Source organism: Poecilia reticulata, chromosome 17, assembly GCF_904066995.2.
Source record: "Poecilia reticulata chromosome 17, P_reticulata-male-v2, whole genome shotgun sequence".
NCBI lineage: Eukaryota > Metazoa > Chordata > Actinopteri > Cyprinodontiformes > Poeciliidae > Poecilia > Poecilia reticulata.
In genome coordinates this window covers 9,953,944-9,972,790 of record NC_088846.1, presented here as the reverse complement: position 1 = coordinate 9,972,790, position 18,847 = coordinate 9,953,944, and the positions used below count along the sequence as shown (strand labels likewise).

At 37.1% G+C, this 18,847-nt stretch overlaps 1 protein-coding gene across 1 annotated transcript in view; it reads right to left on the bottom strand.

Annotated features, from left to right (window-relative positions):
• Window positions 1–18,847, bottom strand: part of pappa2 (pappalysin 2) — a 75,018-nt gene that overhangs the window by 38,334 nt on the left and 17,837 nt on the right. Inside the window, exons 5-14 of the mRNA XM_008432917.3 lie at window positions 17,997–18,145; window positions 16,441–16,580; window positions 15,043–15,196; window positions 14,591–14,783; window positions 13,665–13,798; window positions 10,417–10,599; window positions 9,508–9,811; window positions 5,068–5,196; window positions 4,878–4,963; window positions 59–255 (exon numbers count right to left, since the gene is read on the bottom strand). Of these exons, the coding sequence (XP_008431139.2) occupies window positions 59–255; window positions 4,878–4,963; window positions 5,068–5,196; window positions 9,508–9,811; window positions 10,417–10,599; window positions 13,665–13,798; window positions 14,591–14,783; window positions 15,043–15,196; window positions 16,441–16,580; window positions 17,997–18,145 (1,669 nt within the window). The remainder of the gene's footprint in view (window positions 1–58; window positions 256–4,877; window positions 4,964–5,067; window positions 5,197–9,507; window positions 9,812–10,416; window positions 10,600–13,664; window positions 13,799–14,590; window positions 14,784–15,042; window positions 15,197–16,440; window positions 16,581–17,996; window positions 18,146–18,847) is intronic.

Here is an 18,847-nt window from a genome sequence, read left to right as displayed (position 1 = left end):
ATTGCATAAGGATTTGCAAAAATCAGGATTTGAACAATTTCTGCCTTCTATTTTATACCTTGGGAAGGGATGGCTCCCCTGTGGCAGCAACTGCAGGGCAACGTTTGGGGTCCTGGTGGGAAGCGGAGGCACTGGAAGCCCACTGATCTGTGTAGCCCAAAGGTGTGAAGTAACCACAGTCTTGCACGCTTGATCCCCGCTCAAATTCTTCACACACGCCGTCGCCGTCAAAGACATAACACTGACTAGGTTCACCTTAGGGAACAGAGGAAAGAAAGCGAAGACGATTTATGGAAGAATACACAGCCTGTTCTTTTCATCTGGCAAGGTGTACACTTCTCTCCCACTGTCAGACCATCATCCAAATCTATTTGTCAGTGAACCAAATCTGAGCAAATCTATTTGGTATTTTCTTTGGCAACTCCACATGACAGCCACACCAACTCAACTGTGCCTCTGGTGTCAACAGGCTGCAAATTACGGCAAGACATGAACTTTGACTTCGGTTCTTTATCAGAGATTACCGTAACTTTGTGATATTAACAAACAGAAACTTAATCAGTGACCTAGCCTGTTATTTTCATCTTGACGGCGCCTCAGTTGACCTTAGGGTGTCTGTGGGAAAAGAAATGAAACTACTCATTAATGCAAAAAGAAACGCATTGTACTCTGAAAGGAATCATAACCAAAGTGAGTCACGAGAAACTACATTCCTCTGTGTCTAAAACAGAAATCTACCTGATTTCTTGACAGACTTTTTGGGAATTCACTAGAGTAAGCTGGACCAAGGACAGAAAAGAGGCACTAATTGGGGCAGTAAAATACCAGAACCGTAGGGCAAGAGCAAAAGAATCTGGAGGGTTTCACATCTGGGCAAGGTGTCAGTGGCTGGAATATTGAGCAACATATTTATTAACCACAGTAGACCAAGAATGGTGGGGAATTATGGGGATGTAATGTTCAGGGACCACCAAATTCAGACAGATAAACATGTGAAGGCAAACCAGTAAAAAATATTGTGTGTTGTTAGACACAGAAGATAGGAGGCAGTGGCTCTAGAAATCTCAAGCAACAGAGACATTAGGCAAAACACACAAAAAAATAAAAGTCTCATTGGTACCAATGATCAGTTGTTTCTGGAACTTCTTAGACAATTGATTCTAGGAAGTCCCAGAAACGGCATCGGAGATCTGTCTAAAAGAAAATTGAAACAGCTAAGATACTGCTCAACCCTGGGAAACTCAGGCACTTTCAAGGTGATATGACATAAAGAGCTTAAAGGTAGCCAAAATGGACAGATGGCATGAGAGATGCTGTAAGCAGCTGAAATAAAAGATTTTACTTGCAGTGTGTTAAATGTCACGAAAGATTTTTTTTTTCTTAATGTCTCACATTAAATCAGATCAAACTTTTCCTATTACAGGTCAGCTAAGATTAATAAAATAATTTTTATTTAAAGCTTTTCTTCATTTGTGGGAAAGCAAGGTGGCCAACAAGCTTGACTCAGTTACACCAACTGTGTCAGAGGGAATAGGCCAAACTGTAGTCAGAAGGTTGTGGGGGAATACCCAAAACATCAGGGGATGAATTTGTGCATGACTAAATGTGGTGTAAAGTACTTTGGAGTCCGCTGGACTAGATAAAGTTTTACACAAGTGGTACAGACAATTTATCATCTCGCCCAAGTCAAACAGGTTAGCATTTATAGCTGAGCGTTTATAGTTTAGCAACTGTAGATAGTGCTTCTAAACGTTAAAGAAATGTTTGCAAAGTTCAGAGTTTTAAGAAAATAAGAAGAAACAAAGAATCAAAACCACAAAAGGATTAGTCCAATTTAATGTCAGACAGTGAGACGAAAACGCTAATGTGTCCCTTAATACCTCGGGATATATAGGTATGCAGGACAGAGAAGGTACTTTGATACAAGTCAAAGAAAGGTCTCTGATCTACGAACAGGAAAATAGCATAGTGAGAGTTAACTCCATCAAACAAATGTGGTAAGTGAAAACCCAAACAAATATTCTGTCTATGACTAAGATGTTAAACAGAATAATTGGTTTTAAGAGTAGAAATTTGCAAAAATCTGTTGTTGCCAATTTTTTTTTCCTTCCTAGTCATGTCTTTTATTGTATAACAGGAGATGTAATAGTTTCAGTCACGGCATGGCAGGGCCTGTTGTGAGACGGTGGTCAAGGGGAGGGGAGGTTTGATGGGTCTGCCTCAACTTTTTTTTTCTTTTTCTCCCCCTGACAAATAAATTCACTGGATGATGGAAATTTCAGTCCTGTAACAAGCTCTCGTAACATAAGCCCTTACAAAATACATGAATAACTACCATCCAGCTGCCAGTGGAAACAATACATGGCATGAAATAAAAGCAATGTGCTCTTTGATCTCAGCTGACCTGTACATAGTCTTTGCAATATTTTGAAGCATTTATGAGAAAGAGCTTCTGGCAAAAGGAGAGCGTCTAGGCAAACATACCTTGATATGGAGGATAAATGTTAAATCTGCTGAGAAGGAAAATGATACGACGGAGGGCTTGATGACTTGCTTCGCTCAGCCTAATGTCTGATCTTATCTGGAATGTAATCTTTCATATCTGCTTCTTTGCCAGAAACCATGACTGCAGACCAACTCATGATATGACCTAATGTAAAAAATAAACAGTTTTCAGCCTTGGGGTTCTGAAGCATTCTGGCTAAATTCCCTTTTGTGTTTTGTCGTGAAGCTTCTGTTGTGGTCTGTTTGCATGCATGAGGGTGGAGACACAAAACATTTTTGTCTTGTGGTGGATTCACAGATGACGGGGCCACTCTTTGCGGCATATTTTGTTTGTCTTTTGACTTGTTTTGCTGCATGTTTTTGGTACGTTTTACAGCTTTTCAACCACCTGACCTGGGGTTTACACAGCCTTTAAAATTAGACTGTTATTCTGCGTATATAACAACAGAATAAGTGGTCGTTAACAAACTTTATAAGACACAATCTTGAACACGCACCAAGTTGTTTTTTGGACAATAAGACAGTTAAATCCAGAACAAACTACTTCTAAATGGTTCCAGATTTTGATACTGAATTATTCCTTAAAAACCTGTCTAATGATAGCCATATTAAACCTTTACTGTTCATGTTTTCAATAACTAAAAACTGCTTATAGAAATATATATACAGAAAGATTATTGATTAGTCCCTGCAATCAGCAACTTCCTAACTATGAGGTTATTTTAAAAATATCAATTTCAGTCTAAATCCTAGGTTTTTATAAATGTTTATGTATTAAACCCATCAACTTGTGTCATACAGCTAAAACATTTAGCAGAATATTGCCTTCAGTGTGAATGACTTTTGCTGAATCTGCCCAAAATCTCACATTTTTCTCTCCAGCCGGAAAGACGATCCATTTGGAGTGTGTCACAAACCATGTAGGTTACAAAGCTGTGACCAGATTAGCTCAATATTGAACTTTGTGACCTACCAGCAACATGTGGGTGGCAAGACAGTAACACAGCAAACCACCCTCAACGCCGTAGGAGGAGGTTAACCTTTCAACATGACAACAGCCCTGAACGTTCAGCTAGAGCTGCAATAAAATAGCTCAGATCAGTGTTGTTCACTCCTTTTTCAGTCCTGTAACAAGCGCTCATAAAATAATCCCTTACAAAATGTATGAATAACTACCGCCCAGTTGCCAGTGGAACAAACACAAAGCTTGAAATAAAAGCAATATGTTGTTTGATCTCAGCTGATCTGTGCATAGTCTGTAACATTTTGAAGTATTTATGAGATAGCGCGTCTGGCGAAAGCAGAGCATCTGGGCAAACATACCTTGATATGGAAGATAAATTTTAAATCTGTTGAGAAGGAACATGGTAGAACAGAGGGGCTGATGACTTGTTTCACTAAGCCTAATGTCTGATCTTATCAAGAAAGGAATCTTTTGTTTGCCTTAATTTGCCAGAGAGGATTATTGTTGACAAATTCATAATATGACCTAGTGTAAAAAAAAAAAAAAAAAAAGGATTCACCCCACAAACCTCGTGACAGAACCTCCTCAAAACTTGGTTTAAACCTTTTCATTTTTATATCTTGTAAAGTTCTGTCTCAGAACTTGCAGCTATTTCTCAAAGCGCCGTCTGCAGATGTGAAAAGCTGATAGAGACATGACCTAGCTTTAATGTCAGACAAAAGCCTCGGTTTTTATTTCAGTTGTGACCTGGTGAGGCTAAAAAAGTTGCGTAATGGACGAAAATGTAGAAACATTCTTTACAGATAAGGCATGACAGTCAAAGACGTAACTATTATTCTAAGCCGTTTTATGCAACTATCTTATCCGACTCACTAGTTGATATTTGAAAACACAAGTTTCATTTATCAGAAGTAAAGAGACAGATTAACACCAACATTAATAAAGAAACATGACGTTTGACTGCAGACGGAGCTGTGTGTTTTCAAGCTAACCAGTGTTTTTCACTGATGTATCTTAGCCAACCTAATGTCAGAATGCTTTTCAAAGAAAACCATGGAAAGTTAACAAACCAAAATCTTGCTTATTTTACCCCTTGCCTCATCTGTTTTCCCTTATGTTGCTGTGATGTTGCATTAATGGTTTGTGGAATCCACTCAAGCCAGAAGCTTTTATGTCTTGTAAATGCAATTTGATTGGCAGAATAGCTCTTACTAAATGCTGCTGCGTGCACAAATGAGAGCTTTTTGGCAGATTAGTGACTACTCTTTCACACTGAAAGTTTATGTGCTGCTTAAGTTTAATATGTACGACCGAGGTTGGCGATTTTAATGTGGGACATCGTAAAAGGGCTACACTTTCTTTGAAAGACGCAATACAACATAATGTGTTTTCTGAATTGTGTACACACCAACACAATTGAAGCCCATCTCTTTGAGGCATTTCTTAGTGCAGCCGTCACCATCTAACAGATTGCTGTCGTCACACTCCTCTGCCCTGCGGGGGGAGAAGCAGCAGCATCAGCAGCAGCATTTCCAGCTGTTTCTCTATTGGAAATACTCAACCGGTCACCAAAGTTTGTGCAAGTGAACAGCACAGACCCCTGTATGGCTCCGTCCCCACAGTAGGCCTGTCCAGGTGTATAGACAAGAGGCGGAGAGGGGAAGCTGAGGAGGCGGCCGGTCTCCACCTGGATCGTGTACTGGTACTTCACTCCCTGCGTAACAGAGCTGAAAAACATAAGAATAGGCAAATTAACTTTTTTCTATGTATATCTATTGAAATATTAAATATTTCTGTTGAAAAATTTAGTCCTCCTTGAATTTTTTTCCTCATTTTGCAATTTTGATGGTATTTAATGCTAAATGGTGAAGTAAGAATTCAGTAATTTGGAGTAAGGATGCACCCAAAGGTTGCAGGACACCAGCCTTTTCAAATAGGAAATACTTTGAAATACTCATAAATTCCCAGCAAAACACATTACAGTTTGTGATTGTAATGTTAAAGTTCTAGGGGTGTGAATACTTTTGCATGGTGTAATAATCTTCAAAACTTTTACACCTGCTATGTTCTTTAAACAAGTAAGACTTGCATAAACTGATCGTATCTACAGAGAAATATAAAAAATGAATGTCAATATGTGGGTTTTAGTGCCAGATTTTGTTTTTGTATGAGCAAGGCAGAAAACTTTCTACTATTCCCAATGAATGCTGTCTGTCTGAGTCATTTGGATTATAAAAGGTTTTGATATTGCAGCAGTAAAAGTGAAACTTACTGTATTCCCTATCTGTAACAATGTCCTTAAAGCCAAACAGTACTGTGACTCCAGTTGATGATTATTCATCTGTGTTGTTGGGCAGTGCCTATAAAGAGAGTCTTGTCTGACACAAATATACTGCGTCTAGAACCAACTTGAAGTCACGAACCCCAGTATCCCAGGATGGGTTCAGTTTGTCATCTTATAAAAAGTTTCCTTTATTAATAATGGATGAGAAAAAATTACTAATTTACTTCACACTATTTTACAGTGGTTTTTATCTTTCTTCTTCTCTTTACCTCCCCCTTCCAACCACTGTGATTATTTAGTCTATTCAACAAATAAAGACAGATTGTTTAAACTTGCTTTTGATTTGGGACAAACTACCACGCTAAAGTTGTAGGAAAAAACCACATAAACTAAAAAACATTTTCACTGAGGGTGTTTGTAGCAAACAAACACTCTGAAATAGGATCAGACATCATATCTGAATCATGTGAAATGATCTGCAAACTGGGCTCAGATCTTCCCAGAATGCTGCCTAAGCAGGTGATCACAAATAAATAGCTCAAAGCAACGTTTTTGAAGCAGGAAATCAACTTTACTATCAAGTTTTGCAATTAACTCTAACTGCACTGAATTATGTTACACACAGAAATTCAACAGCTTACTAAATAAGTCAGAAGAGTCACTTTTACCCGTCTATCCAAGTCAGAAATGTAATGCAATAACCCTTAAGAAAACATGTAATTCTGGTCAATTTTAATGTGTTATTTTACTGCACTCTAAGGGGTATGTACCAGAGATTTTTTTTTCCACCTTGATTTATTATTGGATTAAGACTAGCTATAGACAGACATTTTAGTTTTAAATAATTTGGATTTCAATATGGAATAAAATATGTTTTTGAATGTGTCATCTAGCTAACTGCCTGCATTAATAAAGGATAAAACTCATTCATAAATTTGAGCTGGATTCAGGGCATGACTCTGTCAGTGATCTCTGATACTTTAATATGCGTTGTATATAAAAAAAAAAAAAAAAAGTGATCTCAGAGAAGGAATTAAAAAAAGAAAAATTCCCAGCACTCTGTCGACACGTCTCTTTAACGACTTCCTCTCTCCCTGTATCATTTCTAATTGCCATTGTTTTTTCCCCGTCTCTTTCCACTATCCCACACTCTCATTATTTTTCAAGCTTGTTGCTCTCCCTTCTCCTCACATCAGCCTCTCTCTGCCCTCTTCAGTCCCACATAACTCAATTCCCGCCGGTCCTTGCATCTTTTTGCACTTAGATGCAGCTTGTGTAACATAGAAGACGTGTTCTCTGAAAAATAAGCTGTTTTTGAAGCCGTGCGCATCTAACATCTCGCCTGCCCTTTAAAACGGTGACAGCTTCTCAGAAATTCAGAACACACGTTTGAAATCGACAGATCTGCAATCATGTGCTACAGACGCCATATCCACACACTTATACCAGCTCTTAATGTATGAAAAAGCATTGCAGCCAAGAAGTCATATATTTCGGGTGAAGGGTATTTCCTGAAAAAACAACAAAAAAATAAATAAATAGCAAAGCTTGCGGTGGTTGTAGTTGGATTCCAGTAATCGTTTGGACACCCCGCAATATGAGACAGGATACAAACTGATTCAAGTCAGCCTGAAACTCCAGCAAGCTTTTGATTAAGTATATGGCTGTTGAAACAGATTTGGATCAGCTACACACGGCATCCCCGTGTTGGAACCATTTGTGTTCTGAGCTTTTTAAACAGAACCAGACCCAAACACTTTTAAAAGACATGTCTACAGATTAGTAGATCTGAGGACACATACACTCCGATACGCACTGGAATTTGCTTACGGCCATATCTTTTTCCTTTCTCTTCATATTTTCCCGTGAGCTACTTACATGTCAGACTATAATGTGTGCGTGAGATTATCTGCTGGCACTTCTTCCACATTTTTGCTAATATTTCATAGCTAATCATATAACCTTAGTCATTACTGGCAACAGGCAAGTAATGGCAAAATACCAAAATACAGAGTATTTTGGTATTTCCCGTTAAGCGCCATGGCTATCTTTTGCAAAACAAGTCATTCATCCAAGAGACTCTCTATAAATATGCTGCCTTGCAAAAGTATTCAAACCTCCTGATCCCTTTCATATTTTGACACATTGCATCAAAAGTTTGTGGATGCATCATCCACAAACTTCAATTTATTTTAATTGGGATTTGAATGAGACAGACAAATTAAAAGTAGTGCACAACTGTCATAAAGACCTAAAAAGATGTAATTTTATTTTTTTTAATCAAATAAAAAATCAGATCCCTTTACTTTGATACTCCTAATTGAAATCCAAAGCAAGATACTACCCTTCCACGTTCGCCCAATCAATAGTCCCTAAATAGAGTGAGCTGGGTGTAATTTAATCTCAGTATCAATCCAGCTGTTCTGCAAAGACCCAAGAAGTTTGTTGGAGAACATTAGCAAATAAATAGCATCATGAAGAGAACAGGGACACAGCAGGGAGAAGGTTGTAGAAAAGCTTCAAACAAGTTCTCACTTTTTGAGTATCTGAAAGAGCACCTCTCTATCATCATCCAAAAATGAAAAAGCTACTACTTCAAATCAACCAAAACATGGCCGCTCATTTAAACTGACTGAGTCTGACGGTGCATTCACACCAGCCCTGGTTGTCCGTTTTAATAGAACTCTAGTCCGTTTGTCTAGATAGTCCGCTTCGTTCTGGGAGGTGTGAATGCACAATCAGACTCTGTTGCAGACCAAAAAAGCAAATTCTGGCCTACCTAAAGACCTAGGTCTCGGTTTGAATTAAGTGAACACCATACAATAAAAAAAAAAAATGCAAGAGTCTAATGCTAGAGGGAGAAATTCGTCAAGTGAAATCCCACAACTGCTAAAATCTGGCGCTACTTCCTTTTTGTTTATATTTTGTGAAGAAGAAAGTTGGGCTTATGTCTTCTTTGGAGGTTTTTATGTTGCTTCTTTCAGTAGTCTTTAGTGCAGCGCCACCACAGGTGAGGGGGTGAACAGTTTGGGGTTTTTTTTCAATTAGTTTGGATCAGTTGACTCAGTGCAGTGGGAAAAGCAAACTGCACCAGCAGGAGATGTAGCCAATGTTGCAGTTTTTGTCCCCAATCAAACCCAGTCTAGTGGACTGTTAGGTGTGAAAACATCCTAAGAAACAACCAAGAGGCCAAGGGCATTAGAAAATGCAAAATAAGGTTAGATTTTTGTTTTACAATTTTACCTTCTTAATAACTGCAGACCTACTTTGGACAAATTATTAGCTTTAAAGCTCATGTTACAAAATTTTTTATGACAGAAGTCTCAATTACAGAAATTTGAATTCAGGAGGGTCTGATATTTTAACATAAAGTAGAATTTGTCAGGTCACTTTGACATTATTTGTGACTCCCGGATTGTTTTCTTTATTACTTTATTGGCTAAAGGTGATGCCACCCATTTCAGGTCCATCTAATTCCACTTTTCCCACCATATGCACTATTTTGGGCTGGTCTCACCCATAAAAGAAATAAATTATGCTGAAGTCTTTGGTCAGAATGAGAGGTGAGAAACGGGGAATACATACTCATGCATTTAATTTCTGGTTGATGGTCACATCATGCTCGACAGGTCCTCGTTCTTTATTCCACACATCTTTGGTTGCATCCAATACAGAACTTATTATCAAATAACAAACATTTCTAGTGAATCAGGTTGGGTACAACCTGCTGGATGAGCCAACATTGAGCCGTTACCTGTCGGTGAACGTTTGCCCCATCTGAGACGGAGGGGATTTGCTGGTAAATGCCGGCTGCCGCTGAATTCGGAACTGCACAGGCTGGCAGCCGGAGCAAAGAGAGCTGCTAGGGCCTGAAGACAACATGGCTGCATCGATTTCCATTTTCTCATCAAACGTGGAGAGTTTGACGGCCGATATTGCAGCGTTGTTGGTGTCGAGGCTCAATGTTAGGGGCATGTCACAGAAGACATGCTGTGGTCCGAGGTGAATGCTATTCCCCACATCTGTAATCAGCTCAATGTTGGACATGGAAGGGTTGCCTGAGGCGAAAGAAGAGAAGTGGGGACAAACACATCTATTTAGGTGCCATTGATTTGTCTTAAGCAACAAACTATTACTGCCGGTTTGTGTAAAACTAGAAGACTCATGTGCTTGTGTGAGAATTGTTTAAAATACTGAACACTTCCAGTAGTATAAATGATTAAAGAATAAAAACAAATTGTCTGTAAAGAAATAAAAAAGGTTTGCCCTGTTCAAATCTTACAGTTTGGTGAGCTCCTGATTGTTAAAGTACAAGTGAACAAAAACTTTAAGAATAAAACTGCTATCCCCCTTCAGAAAGAAAATTACAACAGATTAAATCTGGTAATGGATTCCACTTAAAATGACAACATTCAAAGCAACTACCAGCATACTTTAGTGTCATTATGCAAGCAAGTTCCCCCTGAAAGTAAACTACAAGATCCTAAAAGAAATTTCTAAAAACACTAAAAGATAAGTGAAATTACACATATTATGCTCATATTTTGAAAAACATTCAGATTTGCAAGTAAAGTCAAGATTGTTGACTTCACAGAAAAAAACATCAAGCATGTGTTTGTGTAAAATCACAAATTGAACATACTAGTTATCTGCTAACACTTACTCGTGGATGTATAGGTTACCCATAGTGTGAGTCCGTGTGGAACGACAGGGTGCAGGAATCGTAGAGTTAGGATGCAGCCCTCTGTTTCAGGGCATGGCGACGTCACGTTGGCATCGTAGAGACTGAGCTCAGGACTCCAGGCCTGCAGACTGGGTTCACAAGCCTGTTCCACATCTGGCGGCCCTGAGGTCAGAAACATCGTAATGTAGAAACAAGCAGATGCACCATACGGTAACTCCCAAAAGTCTTCATACCAAATGATATTTTTCCACGTTTTGTTTTGTTACAAGCAAAACCTCTGGTTTTATTTGGTTTTATTTGTCAGTCTATCAAACTGAAAGTTTTCACAAAATCATTTCCAAAACATAAAAATGTTAAAAGTCAAAACTTTGACAAGCATGTTGAAGTAGATATAAGAAGTGCTTAAGGTACATAAATATATTGTGTGCAACCTAAAAGAAGATTTCCAATAACTGTCCATTCTGCATCATTAAAATGCAAAAGTGCTTAGAGAGAGTTTCTTTGTCAGACTTTAACCTGAACTCTCATTCGTTTCTAGAATTTCTCTTTGTCCCATAAAAACTGACTAGCGTGCGATTGGAATTTAAATTTAGCAATAGGTACTAGTATAAAGCTGTTTCACAAAATTAAGATCTACAGTAAACTATATAGGAAATAGACCAATATTCTTTCTATATTAACACATAATAAAGCTACTGGCAATATGTCTTTCACTTATGTCCTGTCTGAACGTATTTACATATTTGCAGCATCAGAACTGCAAACGCAGTAAACCCAAAACAACAGATATTTTGACTTCAAAGAAAAACAATGAAGCTTTCTTTAAAAAAAACACACACATTATATTCTTAAGATGTTCATGCACATAAAACCATAAAGGTTTTACTTTTAAGTGTTTTCTGGTTTACATGGAAGCAGTCAGATGAAGTTATACAGCTTAACAGTGTTTTTAATGAATATTGTGGTCTGGTTAATCACGATGTTTTTAGTTAAGATTATCCGGTTGAGAATCTCATTTCCTTTCCCAGCCTGCATGCCACATAACATGGAGCTGAAATAGTAAATTCAAAATAAATGAATAAGAAAATCAAGTTTCTGTGTAAATTATGTAAAATAAATAGTACAAATTGAAGTGAGAAGACATGAATTTACAGTAGTTGGATCTGTGAACACACACTCTTTGGATGCTTATGGTTTTGTGCTTTTATTATCTTGAATTATAACAGTGATAAAGCTTCTATAACTGAAAATTAACACCTAAAATTTTTCAAAAGTGCTCCATCAGCATGTAAGTCAGGTCAAGTTCATTTGAGGTTTTTATCCATTTTCTTGATTTGGAAGCAGCCAGGTTCAACCAAAGGGGGTTAAATAAAATTCCTAAAGTAATTAGCTAATAATAAAACCCACTGTTCCCTAACCACACTAAAATGGGCTGGTTTGAAGTAAATGAGCTTTCTGCTACCTTCGTGGTCTGCAGAATTTCCAAATTCAGAATAGGTAAACAAGCGGTTTGAGGGGAAATCTAACCTAAACTGGAAATGGGATCAGGTTCTTGTGAAAATGAACAACCTGACAATTTTATTCAAAAGAAAAGTTTGGATCTAAGCAAAGATTACAATTTCAAGCCAAAGAATTACTGAAAACAGTATTTCCATTTCCAAAAAAAGCTACAATGAATCTCAAAAGTATCTACACCATTACTAAAATGGCAAGTTTTTAAGAAATTTAGACTACTATACGTAATTTCCCAGCTTTTTTCCACACTTATATTACACATATATAAGCAACCTTCGATTTGAATGAGCTTTTATTTAACTACAGTCTTCCTGAGCTTAGCCTGCTATGTGTCCTATTGGGGCTTTTCTTTTTTTTTTTTACTGAGAGCCCTGAGGAACTCAGCTTACTTCATAAACCACAATGCTCCATCACAACAGGACACCAGGCATTAAAATAAAAGGCATAAAACGGACTCAAATGAGCCAAGAACACAGACAACACTTTGTAGGGGTTATATTTATACTATTCTCTTTTCTTACAGCTGAAACTGAAGGTCATGTTGGCCATCCCAGCGGGTTCCTTAAGCGGCATCGTCTTTATGGGACACAGTGGAAAGGAAGTGAGGAAACCTGACAGACTGGCTGTCTCCAGTTACCTGCATGCCTCTGTTTAGTGTAAGACTTTAATTGACTCTTTATCATCATTATGATCCTGCAGCGAAAGGGGTAGCTGTAATCCCCCGCTTCTCTTTGCCGATTGTTTTCAAAGCATAAATTCCAGCAGAGGATTTCCACATATTTGTGTAGAGTTTCCATGGAAGAGAAGAAAAGTGTTATTGTGTTTGTACTTTCAGGTTTTTGGGGTTTTCTTTTTTCTTTTTTTTTTCTTTTTTTTTTTTGCTCTGCTTATTTCATTTTTCCAATCTCCCTATTGTGTCTTTTTAATTTGATTGTGTTTCCTTTCCTTCCTTTCTTTCATTGTTGATTGCACTATGTTCTATTTAGAGGAATCAGAGTCAATTTAATCACATAAAACTGAAATACAATACATTGGAGTTTGTGTTTTTAACGCGGTAAAATGTGAAAAAGTTCAAGAAATTTTAATCCTTTTGCAAGGCAATGTACCTTTAAGAGTCCTTGTTCTCGTTTTGGCCAAATCAAGACAGACACAGAGCGAGAAGTCTGCAGCAGAGGGTTATTATCATTTAATGATTTTATGTTTTTTCCTCTTCCAGGAGCTATTAGCCTTGCACGCACCTAGAATTTACAAGGACAAGGCTCCGTGTGATTGTGTAAGAGTGTGTGAATGATAGGAAAAGCTGACCTGCTCTACAGAAATACGAGACTGAAGCAGAAATTTAACTGGTGTTACCACATTCCTGGCTTTTTAATACCTACCTACAGTGAAAAGAACAACAGAGGAAGTGTTTACCTTGGTCAACTGTAGTTTTGAAGTGGAAAGATTAATAGAAACGACCATAAGCCTCATTAGCAACATAAACTTTCTTTTCAGCACTGCATTGTTTGGACAAGGAAATATGGAAATACAATCTGTTTTGATGAAGCTCTGGTGATTTTTCATGTCCACTATTGTTTATAATCCCGCTGCGAAGTGAAGAATTGCTATTAACCTTTAATGACAACTACCAGCCCATGAATTTGAAACACATTCAAAAGGCATGACTCCTACGCTCAGATGCTCATTGACCCAAACACGTCATTCTGACTGACCCACTGCCTCTTCAGGTGTCCAGTAGCCCGACGTGTCACAGATGCGCGGTGACGAGGCCTGGAAGGCGTACTGGTGGAAGACGCCGTCTTTCTCGCAGTTTCCACAGTCGATGCCAGGCACACGAAACGAGGAGCTAAGAGGATATACACTTTGTGATTACGTGTTAAATGAATATTGGACCTGAGCCATACAATAGAGTCATCTGAGTAGAAGATGATAAATAGATTAATTTAGTTACAGGTTGACAGGGCAAATTGAGAGCATTGTATATAGACTTTCTCCTTTATAATTAAAATATTTCAAAAAGTGATCCATTTATAGTTTGTGGTGGGTAGTAGTTAGTTGAAAACGGACACAGGTTAAAATGGCTCTTTTGGCCCCAGATTAGTAAAAATTTTATATTTACATACACTACATTAAAAAATACAAGTTTGATGTTAAATCAAACTAAGCCTCTTATGTGAGTAAGGATTAGCAAAGTTGCTTCTATTTGCAAGGTGGAAATATAATGAGAGACGTTCTTAAAAGTCAGATATTAATGTTCTTTGTTTATAATAGAATCGCCTTTTAAACTGTTCTGGATATCATCTTATGGATCATGAACTTGCTTTATCATAAGCGAAATATAACCCAGACTATAGTCATAATATCTTGACTATCAAATATTTAGATGCAGTCTTTCAGATTTTTCAGCAATGTCAGCTATGGAAAAACAAGTGTGCATGAGGTGTTGCCTTTAAATACATCTACAGGTGTGCCTCTATTTAACTCAAATATTCGCTCATACTATTACAAATCCATAAGATCTAAGTTTTCCCAAATTGTTTAAATGCATAATTATCATATCCATAAAAATTCTCTCTGAACGTGAGCAACAAGCTTGATTGAGAAATGATGATTCTATGACATAAAGTCTCTATAATACCTTTGAAAAAGTGACCCTCTCATTGGTGGAAGCCAGTATATAGACACAGAGTTGGTGCTTTGGCCCGTCACCATGGGGGGAAGCGGGACAGGAGCAGGCCGATTGTCCGTCAGCCACTTCTGGTAGACCAAATCAATGTAACAATGCATCCTGGCCACTTGATTGGGAGTAAAGTGGTTGGTGCAGTTGTCATCTGATGTGGGGAGATTGAAAGAGTACATTTTAAGAATCAAATTCAACATAGGATTCAAACACACATTTCAAATAACTAAATGTTATCATTTTTTTATCTTTGTTAAAAAGACAATAAGTCTAAATGACAGGTCCTATTCAGATGTAATAGGCTTAAAAATAACTTTGGTTTGCAAGATATATTGTGCAAAAATGCATAACCCACATGTTATTTACATGTAAGGTGCTTTTTGTTATAAGCATTTGTTTCCTCCATCTACCTGTGTAACTCATGTAATTGCTGTAAGGCGTGTTATGGTAGATGGTGAATCCACATGTGTCGTTGACAGCTTCAGGGTCATGGCAGGTTTTGGATTTGGTGGTTGGTGCAGTGTCGGCACACAGATCTCCTGTCTCCATAGACGGGGTTGTCTCCTGCCAAAACACATAAAAGATTAATATGAACATGTGGTGGCAATAAAAGAAAAAGATAGACTTAAGCACCAAAGAGTTTGTGAAATGATACTATCAACAAAGTGGGTGTAACAGGTTGTGGTTTTTAGTTAGAGAAGTACCGATCCACTTTTTTCTCTTCCGATACCGATACAGATATTTGAGGCGTAGTATCAGTCCATACCAATCTGATACAGAGAAAGAGTGCTGAATTGACTTAAAATCTTTCTTTTTTTTAAAAAAGACATTAATTTATTGAATTACAACTTCATTTGATGAGGCTGTACCAGTACAGTTCCTATAAATACACCAATAGCTTCGTCAAACATGTAAAAACAGCTTCACATTGTTCAGTCTGTGCTGTTATAGGAGCAATACTCCTATTTATTTTATTTGCATAAAAAAATAATAAAGGAACTGAAACTGATGTCATGCTTTATTATTTATCACACACATCTAACCAAGGTAGTCAACCTTTTGTTTTTGTCTATCAAAGCACAATGCATAGAATTAAACTGAATAGATCTGCCTTTACGGATCAGGCACATTGTCACCAATAACTGATCCAGAATCTCTTTCGATATCAGGACCAATACAGATATTATCAGATCGATGCATCTCTAGCTTTAAGGACTAAAAAAACTGTAGCATTTATACTAGATATAGAGCACAATTATCAGTAGTAACATCTCTATAAAAGTTAGCTCATTTTTTACATATCAGTATCAGTTCGATAAGTCCGACATACATATAACCAATATTTATTTCCATCTTGTTCCCTCATAGTGGGATGTTTAACTGCAGCAGAGAAGCAATTTCAGTGGTTTTGTATTTTTTTCAGTGTCAAAAGGTTAGGCAAACTGCTGCCATAACAGCAATATTAATATCAGATATTGATCCCAATCAATTGTTCATATCGGTGCATCCCTACTTCTTAAATATTTTTATGTCAAATTCCCAATGTTTTCTAGGATACACAAAGGAAGAGAGGAAAGAAGGGAAATTCCTTCGTTAGCTCGTTTCTTCAAACGAAGAAAGTACAAAATTAAGGAATGAAGGAACACAGGAACGAGTGAAGAAAGTAAAAAAGTAAGAGAGAAACAATGGAAAGAATGAAGGAAGAAATGAAGGAGGTGGATTATCAACTTATACAGTGTATGCCATGAAAGAAATTACAGCACAGCCTATCTGGGATGATCAGAGACAGTAAAATTAATCTGTCTTACCTGACATGGGTCATCACAGGAGTCCCGCTCACTCACCCCCTTGAAGACGTGGTATAACCCAAATATGTGCCCCATCTCATGGATCATTGTGTTCTGGTGGCCCTTTGTACCAAAGTAGGATGGGTTGAGAACCATCCCACCTGTGCAAGAGATAAGAAATGCAGAACTGAAAAAATAAAATATTTGTGTTTCTTGGAAAGCCAGTCCCTCTAACTACTCTGTATTTCAAGTGACACTAAATTACAAAAAAAGAGACAAATTAAAGCTTCAAGTGTGCAACATCTTATTATATACATCAACTATTTGTGAAACTGGAATGAATTAGATTTTGTGGTTATACATAAATATATTAAACCATTTCATGGATTTAGAAATTATTGAGGATGGGAAAATACTCATAAAATGTCAACCAGAGTACCAAATAAGCAAAACTAATCACACAAAATGCTAATTTATCATGAGTACAGATTCCAGTTGTGAACTGTTTTGTAACTTTCATTCAACTGAGTGTCACATCATAAAAGACTTGACACAATGAGTTTTTAGATCAACCAGGGATAATGCAAAACCTGAGCACTTCAATCAACTTCAAAAACGTTTTTAGTAAGATTCGAATTAAGCCTGAAACTAAATATATTCCATCAATAAATCAACTTTTAACTCACTTTTAAACATTTGAAAAATACATAAACAGTAAAAAACATACATATTCATTACCTCATTTGTTTTTCCAATTTTATTTTAAAAAGGAATTGAGTTAAATGGGATGACGGGGGTCATGCATGGTTCTGTGGAATCTAAACCCAGGATGGGCAACATAAGCAGACACAAACTGAATCAATGACTAAAAACAAAGACGAATGTCCTAATCACAGATGCAATTAGATCAGATCAGATCAGATCAGATCAGACATTTTTGGTCCAAATTGAATAAATTTAACTACTTTCACCTTGAGTGAATAGGACAGTTTTTCCTTTATGAATACATAATTCACCATGTGAATCCAGCCATCAATGGTGGGTGGCTCAGGTTATTTTTTTTACTGTCCACTAACAAAATATAAAGTAATTTTTTATCGTGCATTGCAGTGGTCCAGAGTCAAGTCTCCTATTTGATCTCCTACTTAAAAGCACATGTTTCGGCCAAATATATTGTTAATATGTTTAATGTAGTTTGATCCAGCGATCTAGAATAACTTGACAACTCCAAAAAATATGTTAGTGATTGGCTTTTGCGGTGCTTCAGCAGTTTTCAAATGAAAATCTTATTAACTAAAGGGAAAAAAAGCCATCCAAACCAGAAAAGCCTCTTTTGTGAAAACACAGCATCCATCCATCCATCCATCCATCCATCCATCCATCCATCCAAAGAAAAATGTAAGAAAAATGTTTAATGGACGATTACAAAAAAAAGAAACAAACAAAATAAAAATAAAAACATTTCCATAGCTAAAGCATAATTATGAAGGAGAAAAACAAATACAGACACCTGCAAAGAAGAACTGCAAATGAATGCCACATTCAGAATGATATTTTGTTTTTCTTATGTAACTGACCTTGGTGTGTAAGAGCCTCCTTCGCCCATGGCCACGTTGCTGCTCCTGCCAGCTCTTCTCGCATCGAGTTGCTGGCAAAAAACACATTGAGTGCGTCGCTGCCGCTCAAGCCTAGCTCATCCTTCAGTTCTTTCACACTCATATAAGCCCTGCAGGAAGGGAAAGATCAGAAAACATGCATAATCAGGACACAACTAAAGGATTTTGGTGAGTGGCAGAAAGATATTTTGTAGCTACAATAAGACAATTATATGTAAATCTTATGTAAACATAAATAATAATGACATGTTCGGCTACATCACGTATGGGAGGCAAAGTTTTGGAAAAGTACTTATATACTAGAAGCACTGCTTTTGTTGATGCTGAGGACGTAGTGGTGGACTTAGACTCTGTACTCTTTTTCCTGTGATTTTTATCTTTGCTAACTTATAAAGTCAAGTGTTGTGGTCATTTTCATAAAACAAAATCAGTAGTTTTTGTAAATCAAAAATCTGAATGGAATCTAGAGCATCTCTACTTTTAAATTTTTACTTGTTATTTTAAAATCAAACAAACTGGCACACATTTTGTCATGTCACCCTTGTGACAGAGGTATTTTACCTGATTAAATCCAGGTTTAATCTAAAATATAATAAAAAGAAAAAACATTTTGATTATTGTGCTAACTAATAATAAAAAATTGCTAGTTTCACTGACTAAAACCCAGACCCAAACATATAAAACAAAATACAAGTGTTTGAAATAAATTTTTGCTCGAGGGGATGTTATTCGGCCTTTTGAGTTTGAATTTGGAGACTTTTGTTGTTCTCTTAATGTAGGGGCGATTTACGGCAGATGATAGTTTTCATCAA